The 23,112-nt window shown below is 40.7% G+C and overlaps 2 protein-coding genes and 1 pseudogene across 2 annotated transcripts in view; 2 read left to right on the top strand and 1 right to left on the bottom strand.

Moving 5' to 3' along the window:
- The window catches only part of LOC146458683 (protein unc-45 homolog B-like), a 34,407-nt gene extending 14,517 nt beyond the window's left edge, over positions 1-19,890 (bottom strand). Inside the window, exons 1-13 of the mRNA XM_085090396.1 lie at positions 19,756-19,890; positions 17,878-18,069; positions 17,176-17,212; positions 16,866-16,987; positions 15,195-15,248; positions 9,541-9,630; positions 8,514-8,577; positions 7,934-8,037; positions 7,575-7,631; positions 6,501-6,618; positions 6,209-6,269; positions 5,759-5,853; positions 28-160 (exon numbers count right to left, since the gene is read on the bottom strand). Coding sequence (XP_084946522.1) covers positions 28-160; positions 5,759-5,853; positions 6,209-6,269; positions 6,501-6,618; positions 7,575-7,631; positions 7,934-8,037; positions 8,514-8,577; positions 9,541-9,630; positions 15,195-15,248; positions 16,866-16,987; positions 17,176-17,212; positions 17,878-18,069; positions 19,756-19,764 — 1,136 coding nt within the window. The 5' untranslated portion in view covers positions 19,765-19,890. The remainder of the gene's footprint in view (positions 1-27; positions 161-5,758; positions 5,854-6,208; positions 6,270-6,500; positions 6,619-7,574; positions 7,632-7,933; positions 8,038-8,513; positions 8,578-9,540; positions 9,631-15,194; positions 15,249-16,865; positions 16,988-17,175; positions 17,213-17,877; positions 18,070-19,755) is intronic.
- LOC146458684 (uncharacterized) lies at positions 932-4,778 on the top strand (annotated as a pseudogene).
- Positions 19,891-19,941: 51 nt separating the features above from the next.
- LOC146458682 (uncharacterized) lies at positions 19,942-21,446 on the top strand. The gene has a single exon (XM_085090397.1). The coding sequence runs from the start codon at positions 19,994-19,996 to the stop codon at positions 21,299-21,301; it is 1,308 nt and encodes a 435-aa protein (XP_084946523.1). The 5' UTR covers positions 19,942-19,993; the 3' UTR covers positions 21,302-21,446.
- Positions 21,447-23,112: the final 1,666 nt, after the last annotated feature.

The raw sequence follows: 23,112 nt of genomic DNA, 5'->3' as shown, positions 1-23,112 counted from the left end.
GCTTGTGATTGGAAGGGTTTCACTCACCCAAAAGAGTCGACCATTTTTGCCAGGGCAACAGAAATGTGCATTCTTGTGTTGTTTGACACTGCAAGAGCTTCATCATCCTGCGGGGCAAGTGAAGCTGTGGCCGCAGCAACAACCAACAGCTTACGAACTCCTGTAAGGTAAACAGAAAAGAGCGCATGAAAGTAACAAATAAGTTAAAAGTTGTGACTTCCCCTTTCAGGAAATTTATCACTTGATATGTGCTCAATTTAGATTGTTGCATTTAATTTCCAGTTCACTGAAATCTAATATCATAGAGGGGTTAACATGCTTTTACGGTGAACACTTATCAAGTCTTGTAACTGACATACAGTCTACCAGTAACAATAATAATTTGTTGAAGGATCCTTAGAGAACTGGTGGCGGGAAAACATTTCTGCACAGCAAGGCTTATCAATTCAGAATGCTATATAGGGTTAAATGTAATTTAACTTAGTTAACGACTTGGAGCAAGTTTGCTCCGTGGTGGCGTGGCGTAGCGAGGCGTTAGCGTTTATTGGCATATAGTTTGAGCACGGGTAGCACATTAGCGTTTGGGCATTTGTTGTTACATTATTGTTTGGGGCCTGGTTCAGGTCTGCAGGCAGTTGCGTGGCCAGCGGTATTATCTTGCAGTTTAGGCGTGCTCCTTTGCACGTGCTCGGAAATTTACTCTACTCAGCGTTTTTCGTGGCGTGGCTAATTTATCGCGTTTTGTTGGGCTTTTCTTTCGTTTTTCTTCGAGGAATTTTCTCTAAAAGCATTGCCTTAGCGGTCAGCCTTCGATTTATTCTCTACAAGGGCGGTTTGACTGTCAGTGCTCGTTTTTTGGTGAGTGTTCGGACGCGTTTTGTCGCTCGCATCGTGTTGGCGTGTGTTGTTGTTCATTCATTGCTCGGCTCGCATGGCTCATCCGCGCTCAACTTACAACAGTTTGTCGGCGGGTGTAATCCCGTCTACATGCACTTCTTCACCTTCTTCTTCTGCTGCTAGCGTGGTAGTTTCGGCGGCTTCGGCGGGAACGTCCTCGTCGTTCTCCAATGACATCGCGTCCGCTATCACCCGAGCGTTCAGTAACTCCCTTCCAACCATCATCGCGGCGATCCGGGATAACGCAGCTCCTGTATCGAGCGTTCCTTCAGTTGTCACGTCCAACGTTTGTTCAACTCCTGCTACGGTCATTGCAGGCTCGATAGCTGCCGCTTCAGGTACGTGGACGTTGCCGGCATTTGTATCTACCTTCCCGTCCGTGTCAGCCACCACCGGCTCTAACTCGGCTTGGCCTGTGCTGTCTTTTGCTTCACCGTTGATGGCCACTCATGTTGCCAGCTCGTCTTCCGGTCTCGGCAGTTTGCTTTTCCCACCGTCTGTGGACAAAGCATTTGTGGTTGGACCAGGACACGCCCCAATTCCCGCTAAACTTGTGGCGAAGATTACGAGCGGTCAGTTCGTAGATTTAGCGGACTTGTTGTCAGCAAATCTGTGGACGGCAGAGCACGAGCCGCAAACCTTTTTGGACGGCAAGTTGGTGGTCTCTAAAAAGCGCCGGGCGGTTGAAATACAGGACATATTGACCTGGACCGAGGCCTTCACTATTTTTCAGATGGTGATGTGTGCGACCCATCCCCATCGTTGGCCAGACCTCACTAAATATAAATTGCTCATCATACAAACGGCTCGGCAATCAACGAGTAGAGCTTGGATGGAGTATGATCTTGCTTTTCGCAAGGATGCTGCAGCAACTGGGGCATCTGACTGGTCGAAGATGAATTTGGATTTGTATAATTTTCACTTGCGGTCGCCAGCACCCATCGCCAACCCCCAGTCTTCTACTTCCCCACCCGTTACCGTGTCAGCAAGCCGGGGCTACAACTCCCAACCCCCTTACTGCATCTCGTGGAACAACGGGCAATGCTGCTGGCCTTTCGGGGAATGCCGTTATCGCCACATTTGCAGTTCATGTAACAGCGACCACCCCAGGGTTAGCTGCCCCTTTCACCCCCCAGGGGTCGGTCGCTCACGTTCCCCTTCCCCTGCCAAGGGGGGGGCGGTACTGAGAAGATTACAAGTCCTCCTGCTTCTGGTGTACATAGTGTAAATAATCTTGTTCCTGTTGCTCCAGACCAGCACCGTGGCTTTTGTGGCTCAGTGGCTGTGCCTTCTTTGGATTCAACTGGTTTATCCGGAAGTTTGGTTCCTGTTCATTCGTTTTCTCCATTAGTTCCAGTACATTTGGTGTCCCCGTTGCAGTTATCCCAGTTTCAGGCAGAGTTGTGTGACTATCCAGATCAGACGGCAGCAGACTATGTTCTTACCGGTCTCCGTGAGGGCTTCCACATTGGCTTTGAGACCTCATCAGTCACCCTGCGGTCAGCCTCTTCTAACATGCGATCTGCCTTTGTCCACCCATCCGTCATAGATGCTTACCTTGAGACAGAGGTTTCACATGGAAGAGTTGCAGGCCCATTTACATCGCCTCCTTTTCCTGACTTGCACATCAGTCGTTTTGGAGTCATCCCGAAAAGCAACCAGCCGGGTAAATGGCGTCTCATCTTGGATCTCTCTTCACCAGAGGGCCACAGCGTTAATGACGGCATTCCAAAACCCCCCTTTTCAGTTCAGTATGTCACGGTTGACTCCTTTATAGAAGGCATTATGGCTAGGGGCCGAGGAACTCTTATGGCCAAGTTTGATGTGGCGAGCGCCTATCGCAATGTGGCTATTCATCCCCAGGATCGTCTGCTCTTAGGAATGGTTTGGCGTGGCAAATACTACGTTGACATGGCTCTCCCATTTGGTCTGCGTTCAGCACCCTACATCTTCACTGCTATTGCAGACCTGGTTCAGTGGATGCTGACTCAAAACTATGGAGTTGACTTCCTTCGCCATTACTTGGATGATTTTTTGACCTTAGGTCCTCCGGCTTCCCCAGTCTGTTACAACAACTTACAGGCGTGTATCCAGTTGTGCTCTAAGATAGGCCTCCCCCTTCACCCTGAGAAGCTGGAGGGTCCCTCTACTTGCCTCTCCATCCTTGGTATTGAGCTCGACTCCACCACAATGCAGGCCCGTCTCCCAGCGGAGAAAAGAGAGAGGATCATTGCCCTGCTGGGTACTTGGTCGGGTAAGCGGTTCTGTAAGCGGCGGGAGCTGGAGTCCCTTATTGGCCACCTCCACCATGCATGTAAGATAGCTCCTCAGGGAAGGACATTTCTCCGACGCATGATTAACTTACTGTGTACTTTCAGGCGCGATGACCATCCCATTAGACTGAACCAGGAGTTTCATCGGGACTTGACATGGTGGCAGGAACTGTTCCAAAGCTGGGAGGGTCTCAGTTTCTTCCTTATGCCTTCGTGGGCCCCCCTTCCAGATTTCCAAGTGTCATCAGATGCCACAGGCTCTCTGGGCTATGGAGCTATCTTTAACAACCAGTGGTTCTTTGGCGCGTGGTCAGCTTCACAGCAGCCCCTCTCAATTGCATACAAGGAACTGTTCCCCACTGGTGTGGCAGCGTACTTGTGGGGTCCTGGGTGGGCGTCACGGCGGGTCGAGTTTTTATGCGACAACGAGTCTGTGGTGGCTGTTCTGTCTTCTGGTACCTCCAGAGACCCTGACTTAATGGTTTTGTTGCGTTACTTAGCATTGTTGGCAGTGCGCCATTCATTTTCCTTTACTGCATCTTCAATTCGTGGTAAATCTAACCCAGTTGCGGATGCTCTTTCCCGTTTCCAGTTTCAGCGATTCAGGCACCTGGCCCCACAAGCCGAGCAGTCTCCGATGACAGTCCCCCCTGCTCTACTGGAGGCGTTGCACGTCATGTGACGGAGAGATGCCAATTTTTCCTTTACCACGGTCTGGCCCCGTCTACACGTCGGGTATACTTGTCCGCCCAGCGTCGCTACTTCGATTTCTGCCGTCAGGATGGCCAGCTGAGTCCAGATGGTGCTCTTTTGCCAGCTGATGAACAATCGCTCATGCGTTTTGCTTCTTTTTTGGCTGACAGCCTACACCACTCGTCCATTAAAGTGTACCTCAGTGCAGTGCGGTCCCTTCACATTGACAATGGCTTACCTGATCCCCTGATTAACTGTCTGCAGCTACAGCGGCTGTTAAGGGGCATTAAGCGTGTGTAAGGTTCATCTACCACTAAGCGCCTCCCCATCACTATTGACCTCTTAAAGGTCATCCAGCGATCCTTGGACCTGAATTCCCGGGACCATGTCATGCTCTGGGCGGCATGTTGCCTCGGTTTTTTCGGTTTCCTACGAGCTGGTGAGTTCACCACAAATTCTTCATTTGACCCTAGTATCCATTTGACAGTTGGCGATGTGCAAGCGGATTCCTTGGTGGACCCAACATGTTTTAAAGTTCATATCAAGTGCTCGAAGACAGACCCCTTTCGCGTAGGCTGTGACATTTATGTGGGTCGGGGCAACAGCCTTGTCTGCCCAGTGCTGGCCCTTGGTAATTTTTTGGCTCTGCGTGGCCCATCTCCAGGGCCCCTGTTCTGCTATGCGGATGGCCGTCCGTTAACTCGGCAGCAGCTATCATCCACGGTGCAGGCTATTTTACACTCTGCTGGTTATTCAGGCTACAGCTTCCGGATTGGTGCAGCTACCACAGCTGCTGCACGGGGAATCCCTGATCACCTTATTAAGACTTTAGGCCGATGGTCTAGTGATGCCTATCAACTCTATATCCGCACACCAGTTGGCTCTCTTACCCAGGTCTCCAGTGAGTTGGCATAGCAGGTGGGGCTTGTGCGTCTCTTCACTTGGGGTTGGGTGCCTCAGGTCTGGTCCCTTGGGGGGCTGTGTCTCCTTGGCCACGAGCCCCCAATTGCTCCAGGCTGTCCCAACACGGAGGTCCTTCGGCATGGCGGGCGGGGCTCGTGGCTGGGTTGTGGGTAGGGCAGGCTTATGGGGTGTTCTACCTACCTGGGTTTGGGTTGGCGGTACCAGCCCCTGGCTCCTGGGCACCCAACCTCTATTTGCGACATAGGCGTTAAATAGGGTTAAATGTAATTTAACTTAGTTAACGACTTGGAGCAAGTTTGCTCCGTGGTGGCGTGGCGTAGCGAGGCGTTAGCGTTTATTGGCGTATAGTTTGAGCACGGGTAGCACATTAGCGTTTGGGCATTTGTTGTTACATTATTGTTTGGGGCCTGGTTCAGGTCTGCAGGCAGTTGCGTGGCCAGCGGTATTATCTTGCAGTTTAGGCGTGCTCCTTTGCACGTGCTCGGAAATTTACTCTACTCAGCGTTTTTCGTGGCGTGGCTAGTTTATCGCGTTTTGTTGGGCTTTTCTTTCCCTCCCTTCCCTCCCAGTAGTGTTACCTTGTTATTGTTGGGGATTGGTGTTGGGGGCTTGTTAGGGTTAGTTCGTTGTCTTATGTACTTATTATTTTTCCACTGAGCTTTTTGTCTCAGTGTGACGGGTGCTAGGGTTGGGGCTGGGTTGCGGGCGGGGCTCGTGGCGGGGTTGTGGGTAGGGCAGGCTTATGGGGTGTTCTACCTACCTGGGTTTGGGTTGGCGGTACCAGCCCCTGGCTCCTGGGCACCCAACCTCCATTTGCGACATAGGCGTTAACCATACAAAACCTCTGTGTTTTTCAATGCATAATGGCCTTATAACCCCAAGCTGTTATTACATGTAGGTGCTGAAAAATGTCACTCTACCAAAGCTCTACCAACAGTAACTATGAAGTCAACAACATAATTTAAATGTACCTCCAACTTTCACAAAAACTTCCACAGCTAGTTTATTTTTAGGAACAACTTTGATAAGAGCATCAACAATGGCATCTCTGCCCTCTGCACCAACTCTACAAATTAAGGACGACAGAAATACAGGTAAGTGGTACAGAAAGGTAATATATGCTCCCTGAACAGCTAAAAGGAAAAATGATATTATATCAATAGGTGATTATAACTGATCTAGTCAATATGTAATTCCCTCAAAACATAACATACTAGTTCATTAAGCTTTCCCAGACAATTAAAGCACTCATGCTTTCCTCAAATGCAATTGGCATGTGACAACATCTCTTATAAAGAATGGCAAAAAAAGACCGCTGGCTAGTCCAACATTTTACTAGCAGGTAGCATCAAGTTCTGTACCCAAAGTTATCAAGCCTTCAAAATCATTTCATCTCAAATGTCTTTAAGCATGAGACTTACTTGGCACTCATGACAGCATCCAGAAGCAATGTTATGAGCCCTTCAACTTCCTCCTTATTTTCTAAAAATAATTAGAATATTTTTTATTAAATAATTTGCTCTGTGAAATGCTGTTAGTCAAAGCAAAGAAGTATTACTGGGGTACCCAACATCATCTTGATCAGGAAACACCTCAATTAAGTACATTTACTTTGGACAACAGTGTTTGACAATGGTTTAATGGTAACTAGTAACAGGTAACTCCATATTCAACAGATTTATGTGTTTTTTTCAAGTACAAATAAAAAGCTACCTAATTGGTTTAGTGGTTCTTGGTTTTTATGATCCTTCTTGTCAGGTGGTTTAGGGACAAGTGAATCCAAAGCCTGCTGTGGAACTAAGACAGCTGCTGTTGCCACTTCAGTCTCAGGCTGGTGATAAAAAGAAATGAAAGAACTGTCTAGCACATCTTTTGGTTTCCTGCTAGCAGAGGCCTCTTTTCCGATGTATTCGTGATGCCATGTTACTATGCGGGCTCACTAAATGACAGTAGAGTAACTGTAAATGAATGCGCGAGAAACAGTGGGCTCAAGTCACGGTCAGCAAACAATACAGGGAGCATGCGTTTTGTAACCGTCGTCCATAACTACAGACAGCAATCTTTTGGTAGAAGAAATAATATAAACATTTTCAAATTCCAATGTTCAGAGTTATTTTCCATTTCTAATTACAACTTTCAAATTAAAAGGAAATAGCAAGAATTGCTTAGTACTAAAAGCAGGAAATCTTCTTTAAAGACCAGCATTAATAACCGTTCTTGGCCTAAGCAGATATTAAAGGACAAGCAGGCAATTTTTTTTTACTCTAATTAAATTGATTTTCTACAATACTTTTCATTATCTTTGAGCACTTTCGTTTGCACCTGGAACTTTATTAACTTTCCTGTCTTGTGGCTATTGCTAAATTACACTTAAAGTGGAAGGTGTTATTATTTTCTATTATAATTATTAATTTTATGTTTCAGCAATTAACCAAATAATGCTTAGCACCACATCATCATGGTCATTCACATCCATCCATCTTAAAGGTTGATGTGTAAATAGTTCCTCAAGTGACTGATGAGACATTTTATACTGTACAGCGTACAGTATACCAGTCGCAGCCTCTGTGGATGGTGTAAGTGAAGGAAGATGGCTCTTGTACTGCTGTCACCCTTTCTGAAGTCTTCGCTCTGGGTTTGTTTAGTTCAGAATTTAACCCTCAGCATCAAAATTTTAAATTTTATATATGCAATTTGCAATTCTAGGTAAGAAAGCTACAAATAAATAATATTATTTTATTAATCATCATCTGATTAAACAATCACAGCTCATAAACCAGTACTTACAGATTCGATCAGTGCTAGAAGCCTTGGTAATGTAACTGCTTTAAGAACTGACAAAGCCTGTAAAAAAAACATCCACAGATGCAAGGTATAATTTGGGCAGGCAAAAAAAATGAGGCCTTGTATTCCAAGGAATAAACAACTCAAACTGAGTTTAAGTATTATACATACAGTGTAAAGGGACATTTTCCTAAACTTTGCTAGGCTAAAGGGTTGATAGAGAAAGTGGACAGTTCATTTCACCTGTAAAAAGGTGGACCCATCATCTTATATAATATTATTATCACATCTTCAAAAACTGAAACAAAACAATTTAATTCAAATGTGAACCTTTTATTACAGTTATTGGAATTCTACATTACCCTTAATGTAGAGTCGGTAGACAACCCTTTGAGCACTTTCAATATCGCCACAGTCTGTTCATTTGATCCACTGTTTAAAAGTGATACGACTCTGGGTAATTCACCTGCCAAGTAAATGAAAATGAAATCGAGGTCTTTAAGGTGTACAATGTACTAAGGCCTAGTTCATATGTCAAATATAATTAGCACGAATTTAAGTTAATTTGACTTTGTCTGTAAGATGACGATAATAGATTCAATTTAGACAACAAATTAAATTCAGACAATTAAATTGAATAAAATGGGATGGTGGAACTTGGTGTGGACAACTAAGGATGATTCCAGAAACAAGAAAACGACGAATTGATATTACGCTAATGTATTTTCAAATTCATGCATTAAATTTGATGCATCTGAACTACCATGTCTGAACTCACACACATTTCATCCACCTGCCTATCTGGAATTGAATTGTTTTAAACTGAAGCCAGTTTTAATCACTGGTCAATTAACTTGAAATATTGTTAAGAATAATTATTGTTAAAAGCCAAATGCTATATATTAATTAAAAATGCATTTCTTATATCTCTATGCAGGTTACCTCCTCTGAATATCCTTTGTGCACCTGGCTCATCATTGGCCAAAATAACAAGGTTCTTAACTGCCTAAAACAGGGAAGGGCAGGGCTTATTGTCAAACATTAACACAACCCACTGTTGTAAAATGGGGGGATATATTCAGCAACATGGTGAACTATGGACAAGGTTGAGCAAAATATCGTGATTTGTCAGTGACGAGCAGATCAATTATTTGCTGAAGCCAAAGCCTGAGGCAAACAACTGATCTGCGAGAGACTGACAAATCACGATATTTTGCGATAACCGAGCCAATAATTGTTTTCTTATTCGATCACCGAGTTTGTTTTCATTACTTTCGGGAAGAGGTAAGTGTGTGCTGCCTTGCAGGAGTCTGCCATTTTCACCCAAGAGTATGGTTTCAATTACATATGAGCAGAATATTATTTGCAGCAAAACGTTAAGCAATAAACAGTTGGAAAGAATTGCGCATGAACAGACCATTATTTGTAGGCAGTTATTTGCAGGTCATGTGGTTCGCTCTCGGCCAATGAAAAGGACGGAAAAATGCATAAAATGATAATGACAGTTGTTTGTAACCCACAATGTCAACAAATGTGCAGTGTATCAGCCACACCACAAAAACAGACAGTAGGCAGGCAAGTAGTGTAATTAATATATTTTACCTGCCAAGAAGACAGAGTTAATCTTACACATACAGGTCTGAAATCTTAATCTCATGCATACAAATGATTTCTCATAAATTATGTTAAACTCGTAAAATCAGGGTTATGAACTCTGACCAAAATAAATGACTTCAAGTGACTTATTTAAAATAACTATATTAACATGTCTTCATCTTAATACATCTTTACATGCAAAACTCATGATGTCACTACAAGGTATTATAAATACAAAAGTCCTGTGCTACATAATAATGATGTTAAAAAATGGCATGAAGAAGTTTGGGAATTTAATTAAATTTCTACACCAGAATTTCAAGCATGCAATTTATCAAAACTACTTGTTGATCAAACATTTATGATATAGTACCTGTGCTCGTTTTTCTTCATTGTCTTCATTACTGAAAAGTGATGTGAACATCTCATCCACAAGGCCATCAGTAGTGCGGCATCGCTCAGTCTGCAAATATACAGTATAACATGACGGGTTCATTACACTGCACTAATGACTGCAGATAGAAAGATGAGTCAGTCTTGATGTTTAAAACCAAAGTCAGTGAAAATAGGATGAGCTAAAATACCCACTGACTACAGTAGTATAAATGAGTGGGCTACACTTGCCAACTAGCTGACACAAAAGTGTACTGGTATGTACAGTTTTGTACTGTTACTTGACCTAAGAATTGGCTGGTTCCAGAGAGTATGACTATCATGAACCACGATTCTTATTGGAATTACATTGTACCATCACAGATTTAAAGTGGCTCCATTGGATTTTCAGAGGTTATAACTTTAAAGTTTGAACAATAATCACAATACATTAAAAAAATCCAGGATTTACAGCCATACACTTGCTAGAACAGTTTCAGTTCAATTCATTTCAGTTTATTGATTAGCCTCACATATATACACACACACAAATACAATATCAATAAAATATTAAGGAGGCAAGGTAGCTTGAGGGAGCCAAGAAGGCTTATGCAACAAAGTACCTTGGATAATTCTAAATTATGTTTCAAATAACTTGATAAGTCTGTCATTGGCAGGAGAAAAACTAGATCAATGTCCCAGGTGAAGTAAGTTTTCTTAAATAAACTTGGAGTTATATGCATTGGGAACACAATGATGTCACTGCTCCTTTTACTTACTGTACAGTCAATCTGCAGGTTCATTTTTAAAACTTTCCTCTATGGGTACCCAGTTTGAATAAATTCTCTGAGAGCAGTTTTGAGAAATTTTAACTAAACTTTTTGGCTTTTAAAACAAAACAAATCAAATTAAAATTATTATAAAAGGTGGCTGGCACCAGTGTCCAGCACCTATACTTTGACAGATCGATACCACCATTCTTTATCAGTTGATGCTACAATAATCGTATCGAACAAAATAATGCCTAAACAATGGCAAACACGTTATGGCCATTTTCTCAACATAACACAGGTTACCATGGGGACAGTAAAATAATTATGTTTAACTTAATAAGTGGTTATAATTCAATAATGAGGTTGGTGACCCCCATCTATTACATTTACCAGGCTTATGAGAAATATATTTTGATAGTAATATGTTATTTTCATATTTATCAGCAAGCTTAACTGAAAAGTTAACATCAATCCTTTCATTTGATTTTACAGTGTGACCGGGAAAACCGTGAACACCTAAAATATGTCAGGAATGCTTATTGTTTTTAAGCCAATCATGTTTCAGGACTTCGCGCGCCAAAACCGCAAAGTGAATAACCGGCCGGAAAGAATAATCGAAAAGGTCAGATTTTGCTTAAAATGATGTTGCAAGGTAAGAAAGGACATTTCTTTGGCTAGAAATATTGTTTTTCCCTAGTTTTGTTTCAAGCCACCTATTTTCCGCAAAACTCGCTTTACGCAAACATATAGAGCCGTACAGTAACGTAAACACTGAAAACAATTGCGTGCGAAAAGTCTTCCTGTTATATCTTTCTATGTTGATTTCACCTAGTTCATTGATTATTTGAGACCGACAATTTCTATTATGTTTCCACCTTGTAGCGAAAGTACAAGTACGAATAAACCAGCTTGGAAATGTCTATGACATGGGAAGGCCTTACCCTCAAGCGATAAGAGAAAATATTCTAGACCTTCACAATGACGGTCTTTCCGTTCAACAAATCTCTGCAAATGCAAGAGTGAGTGCTGGCTTCGTTCAGAAAGTTTTGAAAGAATACAATGTCAACAATAACTCAGTTCCTCGGAAATTCCTGAGTGGACGAAACGCCATATTGATGAACGATCAAATACGATCTTACCTTGAAACGGAAAAACTCATACAGCCGAGTATGCGCGCCTTCGAACTGCAGCAACGGTTATTACTTGACGGGGTTTGTTTTCTAGGAGAAATTCCTGCGAAAACGACAGTGAATGATTTTCTGTATAAAGATCTAAAAATGACGAAAAAGAAAATCCAACAGATACCTCTGGAGACAATAACAGGACCAAATGTTGACAAGCTTAATCAGTATCTTGAAGAAATCAGCAGAATTGACCCAGTGACTTTGCATTTTTTTGATGAAACAAGCGTTATTAGAACTGAAGGAAACAGAAGACAAGGCAACTCTTATATTGGAACACCTGCACTGGAATATCAAAGATATGCCTCCAATGCAAACTACACAGTCAATTTACTGCAATCAGCTTTGGGTGTCGATCATTACAACATATTGCAAGGGCCCTCAAATGGAAACGAACTACTTTTATTTTTTGACGATGTACTAACGATGCAGAAACCCGATGGGTGTGTTGTTTTGGAGAGAGGCGATACTGTTGTTATGGACAATTGTGGCTTTCACCACGGTCATTTTACGGAAGGACTACTGACAGACATGTTTGACGAATTTGGGGTGCGTTTACTTTTCCAACCTCCTTACTCTCCTCATCCAAACACATGTGAATTCTGCTTTAATGAGTTGAAATGTTTTCTGCGGCGCTTTCCTGTCCTTGCCTTCCAATAAACCCGCATCGCTATTGCGGAGGGTATCTCCTCGATTACTTCCCAGAACTGCATGTCATTTTTCAAGCATTGCGGTTACTTGTAAATATACACATAGTCAACCTCTGGTTTTCAGTCTAGTTATTGGGAAGGTAACAACCAGGTGCAAATATCATGGCTGTGAGAATGGTTTCAGGATACACAAATAGATGGTCCGAGTTTTGAATCGCAGAAAAGTACATAGTTACACGGGACAACAATTCCTCCACCCTGTTACCACATTCTTCGCCAAGGTGCATGACTGGGCTCAAGAAAACCTGTGATCACGCTAGAAAAACAAGAAAAAAGTGTTACCAATTCGCTGGTGTTTTAGCAATATTGACCTTTGTTTATGTTCTTCATGCCGGCTATAAATAGACAAGCTATTATAAATGGACAAAATTGAATTGGCCAAATAAACCTTTACTTCCGAAATTATTCTAGTTGCGTGGTTAACCAGTTGTCTCTGCAAGAACGTGCGTTGGTATATTACCAAATATTTGTTATTGTTGTTTTCTTTTTTTGTGGCATCTCATTTGCTCAACTGAGGTTCGGTTCGCATCTGAAAATACTACATTCACACTGGAGGAATAAAAGACTCGAGTCGATGATTACTTGTAGTTGTTATACTTCGTGTAAGGACTCTGCACTGGTATTTCCTTTGAATTATTTTCACTCACCAAAAGATGTGTATCTTATGGGCAAGGCGATCAAAGAGTCTCACGCTGTCGCACAAGTTGTCTGGCACATGACCCATTCTTGAAGAATTGCTTTTGTGATTTCTTACATTAAATTATTAGGTTCTGGAGTGTATTTGTAAGTGTCATCCCAACCACAGTATGATTGTATACGTATTGCCCTTTCACGACAGTCGCTGATAACAACCCTTGCTCATTTCTCCCCGATATTATATTACCTGTAATGTGAGGCGCTAAAAATAGTAAAGGAATCTAATAAAACGATGACGATACTGACAGCTGTCAACCATACATCAAGACTCCCGCCCTTTGTTTTCCTTCGTTCTGCTTTCGCGCTAAATAGCAGCGTTAATAAAGTAGCAGAATTGGAGCAAAGTTCCCAGGTAAACTAGCCAAAACGCGAGCAAAATGACGGAAATAAGAGAGTGGTTGGTGTCAATGGGAATTCCTGGTATAGAGAGATTGTCTGAGGAGTTTGAGGACCGTGGATTCACCACAAAAAAGTCGCTTCGGTATTTGAAACAAGGAGATTTGGATATAATATTCTCATCATCTAAGCGTTTGTTGCTGGCCGAGAAGAGAGCGCTAGAATTCGAAATTCGTCGTTTTCAAGAGAATTGTCTTCAGCCGAGGCAGTTGACCTACGAGGATTCCAGCACCAGAGGTCAAGTTGATACAAAACAACCAGATACGCCGATGAGTTTTGTCGTATCGAATCCTGCTGCCGCTCCTGAACAACCAACGACAGATTCTCCGCTCAAACGCTGCAAACTAGAACTTATCGAGAATGTGAGCTTTTTAGAAGCCCAAATTTCCAGTGCGGAAGAGCATTTATCTAAGCTTAAAGAGGAAAATAATTCTCTCCTCACCGTAACGCGAGGAAGAATTTGCAGTAAATGCCATTCTGAAGGCCATAACAAGAACAGTTGTCGAGGTGTGCCTTGTGATTCCCACAAGAAATGCAGACTGAAAGACAAAGATCCTGAACTTAGCAAGGCGATAAACGACACACAGAAAAATCTCGCCTTGTTGAGGAAGAACAAAGAAACGGTGAAACATACACAAGACCAATTTCTAATGCAAATACAGAGATCGCGTGGGAATTTTTTTTCAATTATGAGACCAAGATTGAAGGCTTCGAATCCCATAAAATACATCAACAGGCAGGAACTCGACAAAGACCTACTATACCTTCAAAGAATATTGGAAAATAAAATCCTGCCCGAAAGTGAAGACTGGCGTCTGATTCACTTGCTTGAGACAAGCAAAGCGCAAGTAGCTCCACTGCAGGTCAATATTACGGGCGATCATGCAACGGCAATTTCCACTCCCAGTAGTGCTAGAATGCCTATTTCTGGATCACTCATTGAGCGACGATTTCATCCCTATTTGTGACCCTGAAGCATGTTCGACTTCATCGACTTCGGTTGTGGATTATATCTGATTATAAGAGACTTGGAGCGGGCAAACTGTCTGTGAAACTGTTGCGTTCTTTTAGCTCACTTTCCGGTAGAAAAATGATAAACAAAGGAACACGAACATTTCTCATAGTTCTGCAAGGCTTACATGTAAAAATTGGCTCCGAAATATCGGCTGACTGTTGAGTTATGATACGTTTTCATCTTTCAATAAATCGTTCATGTTTTTTGTTGAATGCACTGGTTTTATTTCATAGTGATAATACAGGTATTAGCGACGGCGCCACATGTTGAAAGCAACAATTGCTTCGGAACGCCAGTGTTCCGGTGAACTGAAATGACAAATACATGCACAGTTCTGTTTCTTTATGAGGTTTATGAGTAGTCTCAGAGCTTAAACGACCAGAATTAGCTCAAATAAAATAAATTACCCACATATAAAGCCAAAACAAATCTGGCCGCGCAAACGACAGTAAACAGTCTGCGGTTTGGCGAATGGATTTCGGACGCGTGATTGGACAGAAATAACATTCCTGACATATTTCAGGTGTTCACGGTTTTCCTGGTCGCACTGTAAATAATGTGAGCTTTAAAAACAACTGATGGAGGGAAATTATTTTCTATAATTCAGTAATCCTTCAGTTAAATGCCTTGGATACTTTGAACAACCTCCAAATTTCAAATTCACTTTGATAATATAAGATGGTCAAACATTTCTTTTCATATTTTCAGTACATAGCATAATTTGTTTGACACCCAATTTTCGATAACTGGCTTTGCAAAACACCTGCAGCCCTTCTCTCAATCCCTTCATCTGCAGGTCGCTAAAATAAAGCTGTCGCATTTAAAACTACGAAAGAGGCAGGATTGTCTCATTAAGTCAGTACAGAACAGTTAATCGTGTGTACCTTCGCTTGAAGCTGAGAGCCAAGTCTTTTGAGGGCCTCTTGAACAGCAGTATTCTGCAAAAGGTTAGCCAATAAACACCAACATGAAAATGCAGCACTTCACATGTATCTTTAACTGAGTCAATTTTACAAACAGGTTAGCATAACATGTGGACAAGTAAGCAGCTGAACATTTCATTTGCAGTTACTTGGACTTTTGATGGCCAGATCTGTTGCCTAACAGGTGGTTTGTTGTTACCGGTATATGGAGTGCCTCAATAATTGGACTAACTTTTCACAGTCTGGGCTTCAAATGCAGTTAAGGAGGTCACTCCAGAAATCACATTTTTTTTTTTTCAATTCAGCAATAAAAAGTACACACTGAGTTTAGTTGCTCACCATTTTTTTTAACCTCTGACCTGAAGTGCATCCAATCCATACAAAAGTCATCTCCAAAGTAGCTAGCCCAAAATTCAAATTGATATTTATGCTATTGAATTTTGTTGGATGAAATGAGGTCATGAAAAGAAGCCAGGCTGCTAAGTGCTATTCAAAATAGCAATGCTCAATTTTGATTTTTGAGATTAATTTTATGTGGATCTGATGCACTTTAGAAGCTGAAACAAGAGTAAGTAACTCAACTCAGTGTGTACTTGTTATTGGTACCTCCTAAAGTTCCCTGTGAGTACAACTGCCTCTAATTTAAACAAATCAACTTCAGTAAATGAATGTTCAATTCACCTTTAAGTGTTGGAACTTCTAATTGGTGATCATTTACAAACTTTCCTACATATTTTTACATATGATATGTCAAAAACGAAGACAAGTGCTTCATCAGGGGTTCCAAACACCAAGAAAATGATGAAAGCATGAGGTTGCAAGCCAGCGAAAGCAGGATTCAAGCTGATTAAATAAGTCCTGGGTGGTAGGTTTGCAGTAACAGGAATAGACCGATAGCCTTCCATTAAGAAAATTCTAATATTGCATAAATAATCGTACCTGTGTTGTATTGAACTGTTTCTCATTAAAATGCAAGTGTTTGATATCAGATGAAACCCTTAAGATCTTGATCTGGTGCTTCATAATCATTGGGAGTCAAGGTTCACCCACTTGACCCAAATGGATGCCATTTTTTGGCTTCTCACTTTATGAATAAATTATTATTAAAAAAAGACCTAGCGCTGACACATGCATGCTATATACTGTCTATTAAATATGTATGATAACTTTCAACTTGTTTAAACAACAAAGACTATTAAGCTTTAAATACTTTAAAAAAAAGCATTAGCCAAATGTCTTGAGTTAAGCATCAACAACAAAAATAGTCAGTGTCAACCCTTAACTCACAATGTCAACTCCTCAGTACACACTTCCTCTATTTGATCAACCCTCTCTTACACTAACACACTAATTAGCTCCGCTTTTTACAGCATTTTTGAGTCTACGTGTACCTAAATTTTCGAAAATGTGGTTGATGAAAACTTGAGTGCTTTTCATGAAACATCATCGAATCACAGGTTTTGTTTAGAATGACGAAAAAGAGAGGAGAAAGGAGAAACATGAGAAAGGAGAGGGGAAAGGACTATGTAACCTTTTGTTTTAATTTATATTGACACCATACTGGCAAGGAAGCATGACCTGACTGGACCTGTTTTCAAAAATCCAGGTAGATGTAATTATGTCACTGAATACCTTAGGTTCAATGTGAAGCAGTGTTCGTGCATCTCGGAATGCATCCTCCAACTTTCCAAGTTTCTCTTGAGCCTGACATCTCCTGAACAATGCTTTTGGGTCATTCGGTAAAAATTTCAATGCTGCCAGAATGAAAACAAAACACAGATGTTTGATGGTTGGCCTCTATTAATCAGAATTCTCCTCAAGGTAGCCAGAATCTTGGTAGTTTAAACAAGTTCATGTTCATGTCCCAAGTAGGCTATTAAACTCATTTTACATACAAATATCATTACCATTACTTCGTAAAAATAACAATTGCCATTCTTACATTCTGTTGCATCAATTGCTGCCTCCCGGTACTTTTCCTACAAGAAAAAAAAATTTTTTATATATATAGAGTTGTCTAAGATACCATTTCAGTTGTATCACATAGCTTAATTGTGTTTGCAATGAAAATTAATGTTATAATTTATTGCTATAGATCTGACCCCCACTGTCATTCAATCGGTAGCTACTACAAAGTGGTGAATAAACAAACATTATTTTGAAAAACATGGCAATTGACTTTTACAACCAAAAAACTTAGTGGAAGTTGGGTGCCTGCTGTATCCAGGAGCTTCCACTATTGGCAACCATCTCCTAGATTGAGACCACTCCCATAGCTGACAAATCCTGGTTAACCAGCCTTGAGCCCCCAGGCCCTCGAGGGAGGACAGGCACTCATCACACTGATAAAACAGTGGAAAAGAGAGAGGGGGAAGAACAGTTTTTTTAACTGCCGCCAAAAAACCGCCACACCAACGCTGGCTAAGACTATGCAGCAAAAACATTGTATATTCCGTGAGCACATGGACTCCTGGCCCTGATGCACCCAAAAAGACACCAGTTGCTGGTCATGGAGCAACACTTGTACTTTTTGTTGTTAACTCCATTAAATTGCATTTAACTACATTAAAATGTACAGAATCCTGCTATGGTTTGCATCATTAATATTAACTACCAACTGCAGGAACAAAAAGCCAATACTTACGAGCTTCAAATAACAAGCAGCCCTGTTCTTTAAAATCACTCCTTGTTCTTTCAGTTTTTCCTTATCTTTCTCATCTTGAGAAAACAATTTTAATGCTTGAGTGTAGCAAGCTGCTGCCAAATCATACTTTTCATCTTTAAAATGTGCATTTCCTTCTGATTTAAGATCAGCAGCACCTTTTTGATCCTGCTCCTGTTTTCACAGAAAGAGATCACATTAACTTCATCAACAAGTGCTAATAGACACACTTTTAAAACTTAACCTAACCTAACAATGAAAACAGTGAATCATGCATGGGAATAAAAATAACTGTTGAAAAGACAACAACAACAACTTTATTTAATTTACTTTAACATACTGCCTTCATGAAGAGTAATTTAGGTATTAAATAATATTATTTCAGGTGTCTGACTATCTGGCACCCATAGCACAAGGATTTTAACAGCTAAACAACTTCGGACCACCAAACTGACTGAAATATATTTTCTTATAGACAAACTGAATTTTTTTTTCTTCTTTTGGGTTTTCTAACATGGGAAGGAGGGAGGGGGGAAGATGGGGGATCTTCACAGTAATGGGTGTCTTATTACAATTTTCCTAACCTTCAAATGGAAAGCTTCTTAGGGCCCAATTACACGGTGAATTTCAGCCTCAGGTTTACATTTTTTTTATGACTACCGACTATAGTTACGATGAATTCCAGCCCAGGTGCATTATGATAAAATGAAAATATGTTGGGCGGTAAAGTCATGTTGATTCTGTATACCCAAGTTAGCCCAGGATGAAATATGATTGCAAGCTTTCACCCTGGGTTGAGTTCCAACCCAGGCTGGAATTTTCTCCAAAGAGTTTACTCAAACTAGTCAAAATAGAGCTGTAACCAGGATAAGACATATTAAGTAAAAATCGTTCTCTGGTTAAAATTTTTAAAAAACATGAGCTTTCGGCTATCAGTCTATAGCCTTTAACGGATGAAAAAATTTTAGCACCCTTTCTGTATATATTTTCGTTTACGCGCTACATTTTTTCATTCGTTAATGGTTATAGACTGATAGCCGAAAGCTCATGTTTTTTTAAAATTTTAACCAGAGAACGATTAATTTACCTAATAATTACAAATTACTTTCAAAGAGGATTTGTTAACAAAGCTGGGTTGAAATCTCAGCCACCTGAGCGAACAGAAATTTCAGCCCAGGCTGAAATTTGCCATGTAATTGAACCCTTAAATATCCAGGCTGCATTTTATGTAGGTTACGCCAAGGATCTTCAGTGTGGGTTTCCAAATCCCTCAGCGTACTGGTGCACGATCATGGTCTTTAGCATAAATAAGTGTGAGACAGAGGTAATCCCTGGCTTTTAATTTCCTCATTAGCATTGGGGTTATGAAAAATTACCTAGGCTTTTGAAAACTTCCACCATTCAAATGATGTGTTTTTGTACAAAAAATACAGGATTACTTTCCCTCAGTAGGAATATTAGAATCTACTGGCGGTCAGCATAGGTCCCTTGGTGTGGAACTTCGAAACTCTTTATCTTCGGAATGTTGTACACGGGATGCACCCTTGCCCTTAACAGAGCTCTCGAGCTGCAAAATAATTAACTTGTGAATTAAGTTAATCATTTTGCAGCTCAGGCCAATCACATTCCGCCAGAAACTACAAAAATCCACATGACAGGTTGCCACCACATTGAGAACAAAGCTCTCGCAAAGAAAACTTAACGTTTAAAAGCTTAGTCACACAACTATAAATCTAAACATCTAGATACAACTCACCAATCATTTCTGCACGTGAGGGTAGCTACTTCGACTACGTACTTATCTGTTCTACTTTTATAAAGAGTAACTTTTAGCTCAAAGATAAAAAGCTAGTAAAATACCTTCTCCATTTACTTCTTAATATATCTGTTATGTTCCTTCAGCCATATCTCTCGTGTAAATCTCAATTTTTTACTCAGTAGACTTCAGCAATAGCCGCAAATCTCCAGCTCCATCGACTCAGCTTTTCTTGAGCCTGTAGGGCATTCGTTACGTACAGCGGAAAACTAGTTAAATTATGCGCAAGACGTTTGTTTACATCAAATCAAAAATGGCCGAGGGGCTGGTCGATGATGGAAAATGATGATGGAGAGTTCTTTTGCGTCAAAAGAATTCACAAGAACTGTTAGTTCGCCGTTGCCATTCACAAATGAAATTACGCGTGTTCCCCTGCAAAGAATCCGGTGCGGGAAACTTGACATTCGAAACGAAGAGCGATGGTTGGAGTACGAACCACTGTCGACACAATTGAAGTTTCTTCACAAGGATCGAAAACACTTTGACCACTCGTATTGTACTTTCCTGAACTGTAAGAACATTTCCGCTGCAGATCTTCGTGTCAGTGCCAAGTTCGGGTACCTCGATGCAATGACAGGGACCTTGATTATCGAGTGTCAAAAACTCATCGATGTCGCTAGCCCCCACCACAGTGTAAGTGCAACCGTTGCGTCATCGAGAAGCTACGTCGTTGAAGCAACTTTTCATGTCAACTACACAGGTCAAGTCAGAGATGTTCTTCGGTCTTTACGGAACGCAAAGCAAGTAGAATTAGCAACGGATGTGGAAACACCATCAGAGGATGAAGGGCAAAAAACAGCTGCCTTGGGCGTTCCGGTACTGCCTATGGAAGAGAAGAAATTAAGGGAGGGCCTTCCTGATTGGACCCCCTACATTCCCCATCGTGTCTACACTCCAGCTGTTCGCAGAATTATCGAATTGATTATAACGCTCTACACGATATTTTCTATTTTATGGGCTTTGTGGCAACTGTATCGGCATGTTGATTTCATGAGAGCCTATATTCAGCCCTTCATTGATGCTTTAAAATATCATGTAGAGCTTATGGATAAGTGCATTCAGTTTTTAAACAGCTTGTTTGAAGAGATGACAAATCAGTGGCTTGCCTATGTAAAACCAGGGTATGTCATCCTATCTTCCTTTGCTTCTCCATTGATAGCTGTTGGGCAAGAGTTGTGGTCAGTTCTCTCCAGCATTTCATTAGCTATTGCAGTTGTTTTTCAGCCCCTGTGCCACATTTTTGGACCTCTTTTTAACTTTATTTACTTGCTGTTTATCAAGACACCTTATACCATTTTCCAGCCAGCCTTCTCAATGGGAGCAAAGTGTTGGTCACTGTTTTACGATGGTGTGTTTTGCCATGTTGTTGTGGTGCAGTTTAGCCATATCAAACGAGGTTGTGGTTGGTTGGTTGAAATCCTCGAGAAAAGCATGAAATTTGATCCTCTAAAAGCACAGCTTATTCTTATGAGGTCAAACGTCATTAACAGTGGGAAAGCCCTCAGTCTTGGTCTGGTTTACATTTTTAAAAGTATTGAACGGCGGGTTTGGTTAATGATTGCACAGCCAGTTGATGACAAAGATGACTAAATAAGTGATTTTGTGACCTAGTCCATTATGGTAATGCACCAGATAGCTTGCAAAAATATATCATGGATGATTTTGCATTTCTAAATGCTTGTTGTTAGCAGGAGTTGTTTTTTAACATCCCTGGATATTTCAAGTGTTTCTTTACAAGCTGAACACTGGGTAAAAATAAATTATAGGCTTCATAAAGATTGTTATGTCTTGATACCAAGACTCATCATGCGCTATATAAACCATCTCACTCTCAAAGCAAAGCATGTCATTTTGTGTGGACTGAACAGTCTCATAAAGAGCTTGTGTTGCAGCATGACTAGAAAGAAGCTGACATGTGCATGATTAAGAATGCATGAATAAATATTGAATTAATGCTAGAAAAAGAAATAATCAAAATTGGGAGATTCATGGCATTTGTGAGACACTCCTTGGGAGTGTTTTCTAAAGCATGTGACATTGAACATTGCTGATCTTATGAATCAACAAGATTAGAACATGAGATTGGTACAAATCAAAACAGGTGACATTTATGTCTAAAGAAGTACAGTACATGTACATGTTTGACATTAGAAAAAAATTAATTCTTTAGGGTTATAGGTAACACAGTAGCCATGCTCTAAGTGTTCTACCCTTAAGGGTTCACTACAATAATATTCCTTTTCTCCTTCATACAGTGGAACCTTGATTTAACAAAGGGACTAGGGTAATTGTTTCTTTATTTTGAGGGCTCACTATATAGAGGTTCTTTTCTACACATTTTAAAAGGTCTGGCTGTAGAATATTGTTCGTTATACCAAGGATTTTGTTACATAGAGGTTAAATCGAGGTTCCACTGTACTAAACTGTTTGATTTAATAGTTACTGAAAGGAATTAATTAGAGGAGCAAACTACTCCCACACTTATATTTCAAATTTTATACCACTTTTACTTTAAAATAATACTTACTATTCATATTGAATTGCCACTATTATTATTAATTTTATTGAATGTGCCAGGATTGTGGTGCTATTATTTTGTTAGCAAACAGAAAGTTATTTTGAAATTTTTACTAAGTTATGGGCAAATATACAGTAAATTAATAGGTTCAGATTGATCGCCAAAGTTAATAAATTATTTCACTTTGATACTATTTATTGCAAATATTAAAGATTGTTCAGTAGATTTTGCAAGGATATTTATGAAAAAATTACTGTATGTGTGAATGACTGTAATAATATCAACAAGCTGATGCATGATAAATTATTAATGTACAGAATGTAGAGATTGATATACATATATGACCGAAAACCAGCATGGTATGTCTTTGCTTGGTAATCTTGCTTAATATTTATTAAATGACATTGCACTGAGAGTCTGAGACTATTTTAGATTTACTTTTGTTTGTCATTTGTGTTGTAGGTGAATAGCTAATATTTTTTATTGGTTTCCTAAGTGTATGTTCCCATCATTCAGCTTGTGAGCATTGACTAGAACGGAAGGGCTTTTAGTGCTACCCACAGTACTGCAAGCAAATTTTTGAAGGCCCTACTGACAAATTTTGTCGGGGGTACAGGCAGGACAAAAATTGGCCAAATGATCAAATTTCTGACATCTTGTCAAATATCATCCAGCTTGGAGTTGACATCAGCATGCAGTGAATATGTCTGTGATCCTGGTGCCTCTGTCTTCTACAGTGCCCAGTTCCATGAAATACGTAACCTGATTTCAAGTCTTCATGCTTTCATACGCAGTACATGCAGCTGATTCCCATCTCTGTAAAAACAATAAGCATGAATAGCTGGGTTTGATCATACTCCATAATTTTCACCGCCAAAATGAA

The sequence above is a fragment of the Pavona decussata genome, unplaced genomic scaffold (genome assembly GCF_977016875.1).
Source record: "Pavona decussata unplaced genomic scaffold, jaPavDecu1.1 SCAFFOLD_232, whole genome shotgun sequence".
In the NCBI taxonomy this organism is placed as follows: Eukaryota; Metazoa; Cnidaria; class Anthozoa; order Scleractinia; family Agariciidae; genus Pavona; species Pavona decussata.
The sequence above is the reverse complement of the archived record's forward strand: the minus strand, read 5'-3'. Positions and strand labels throughout refer to the sequence as shown.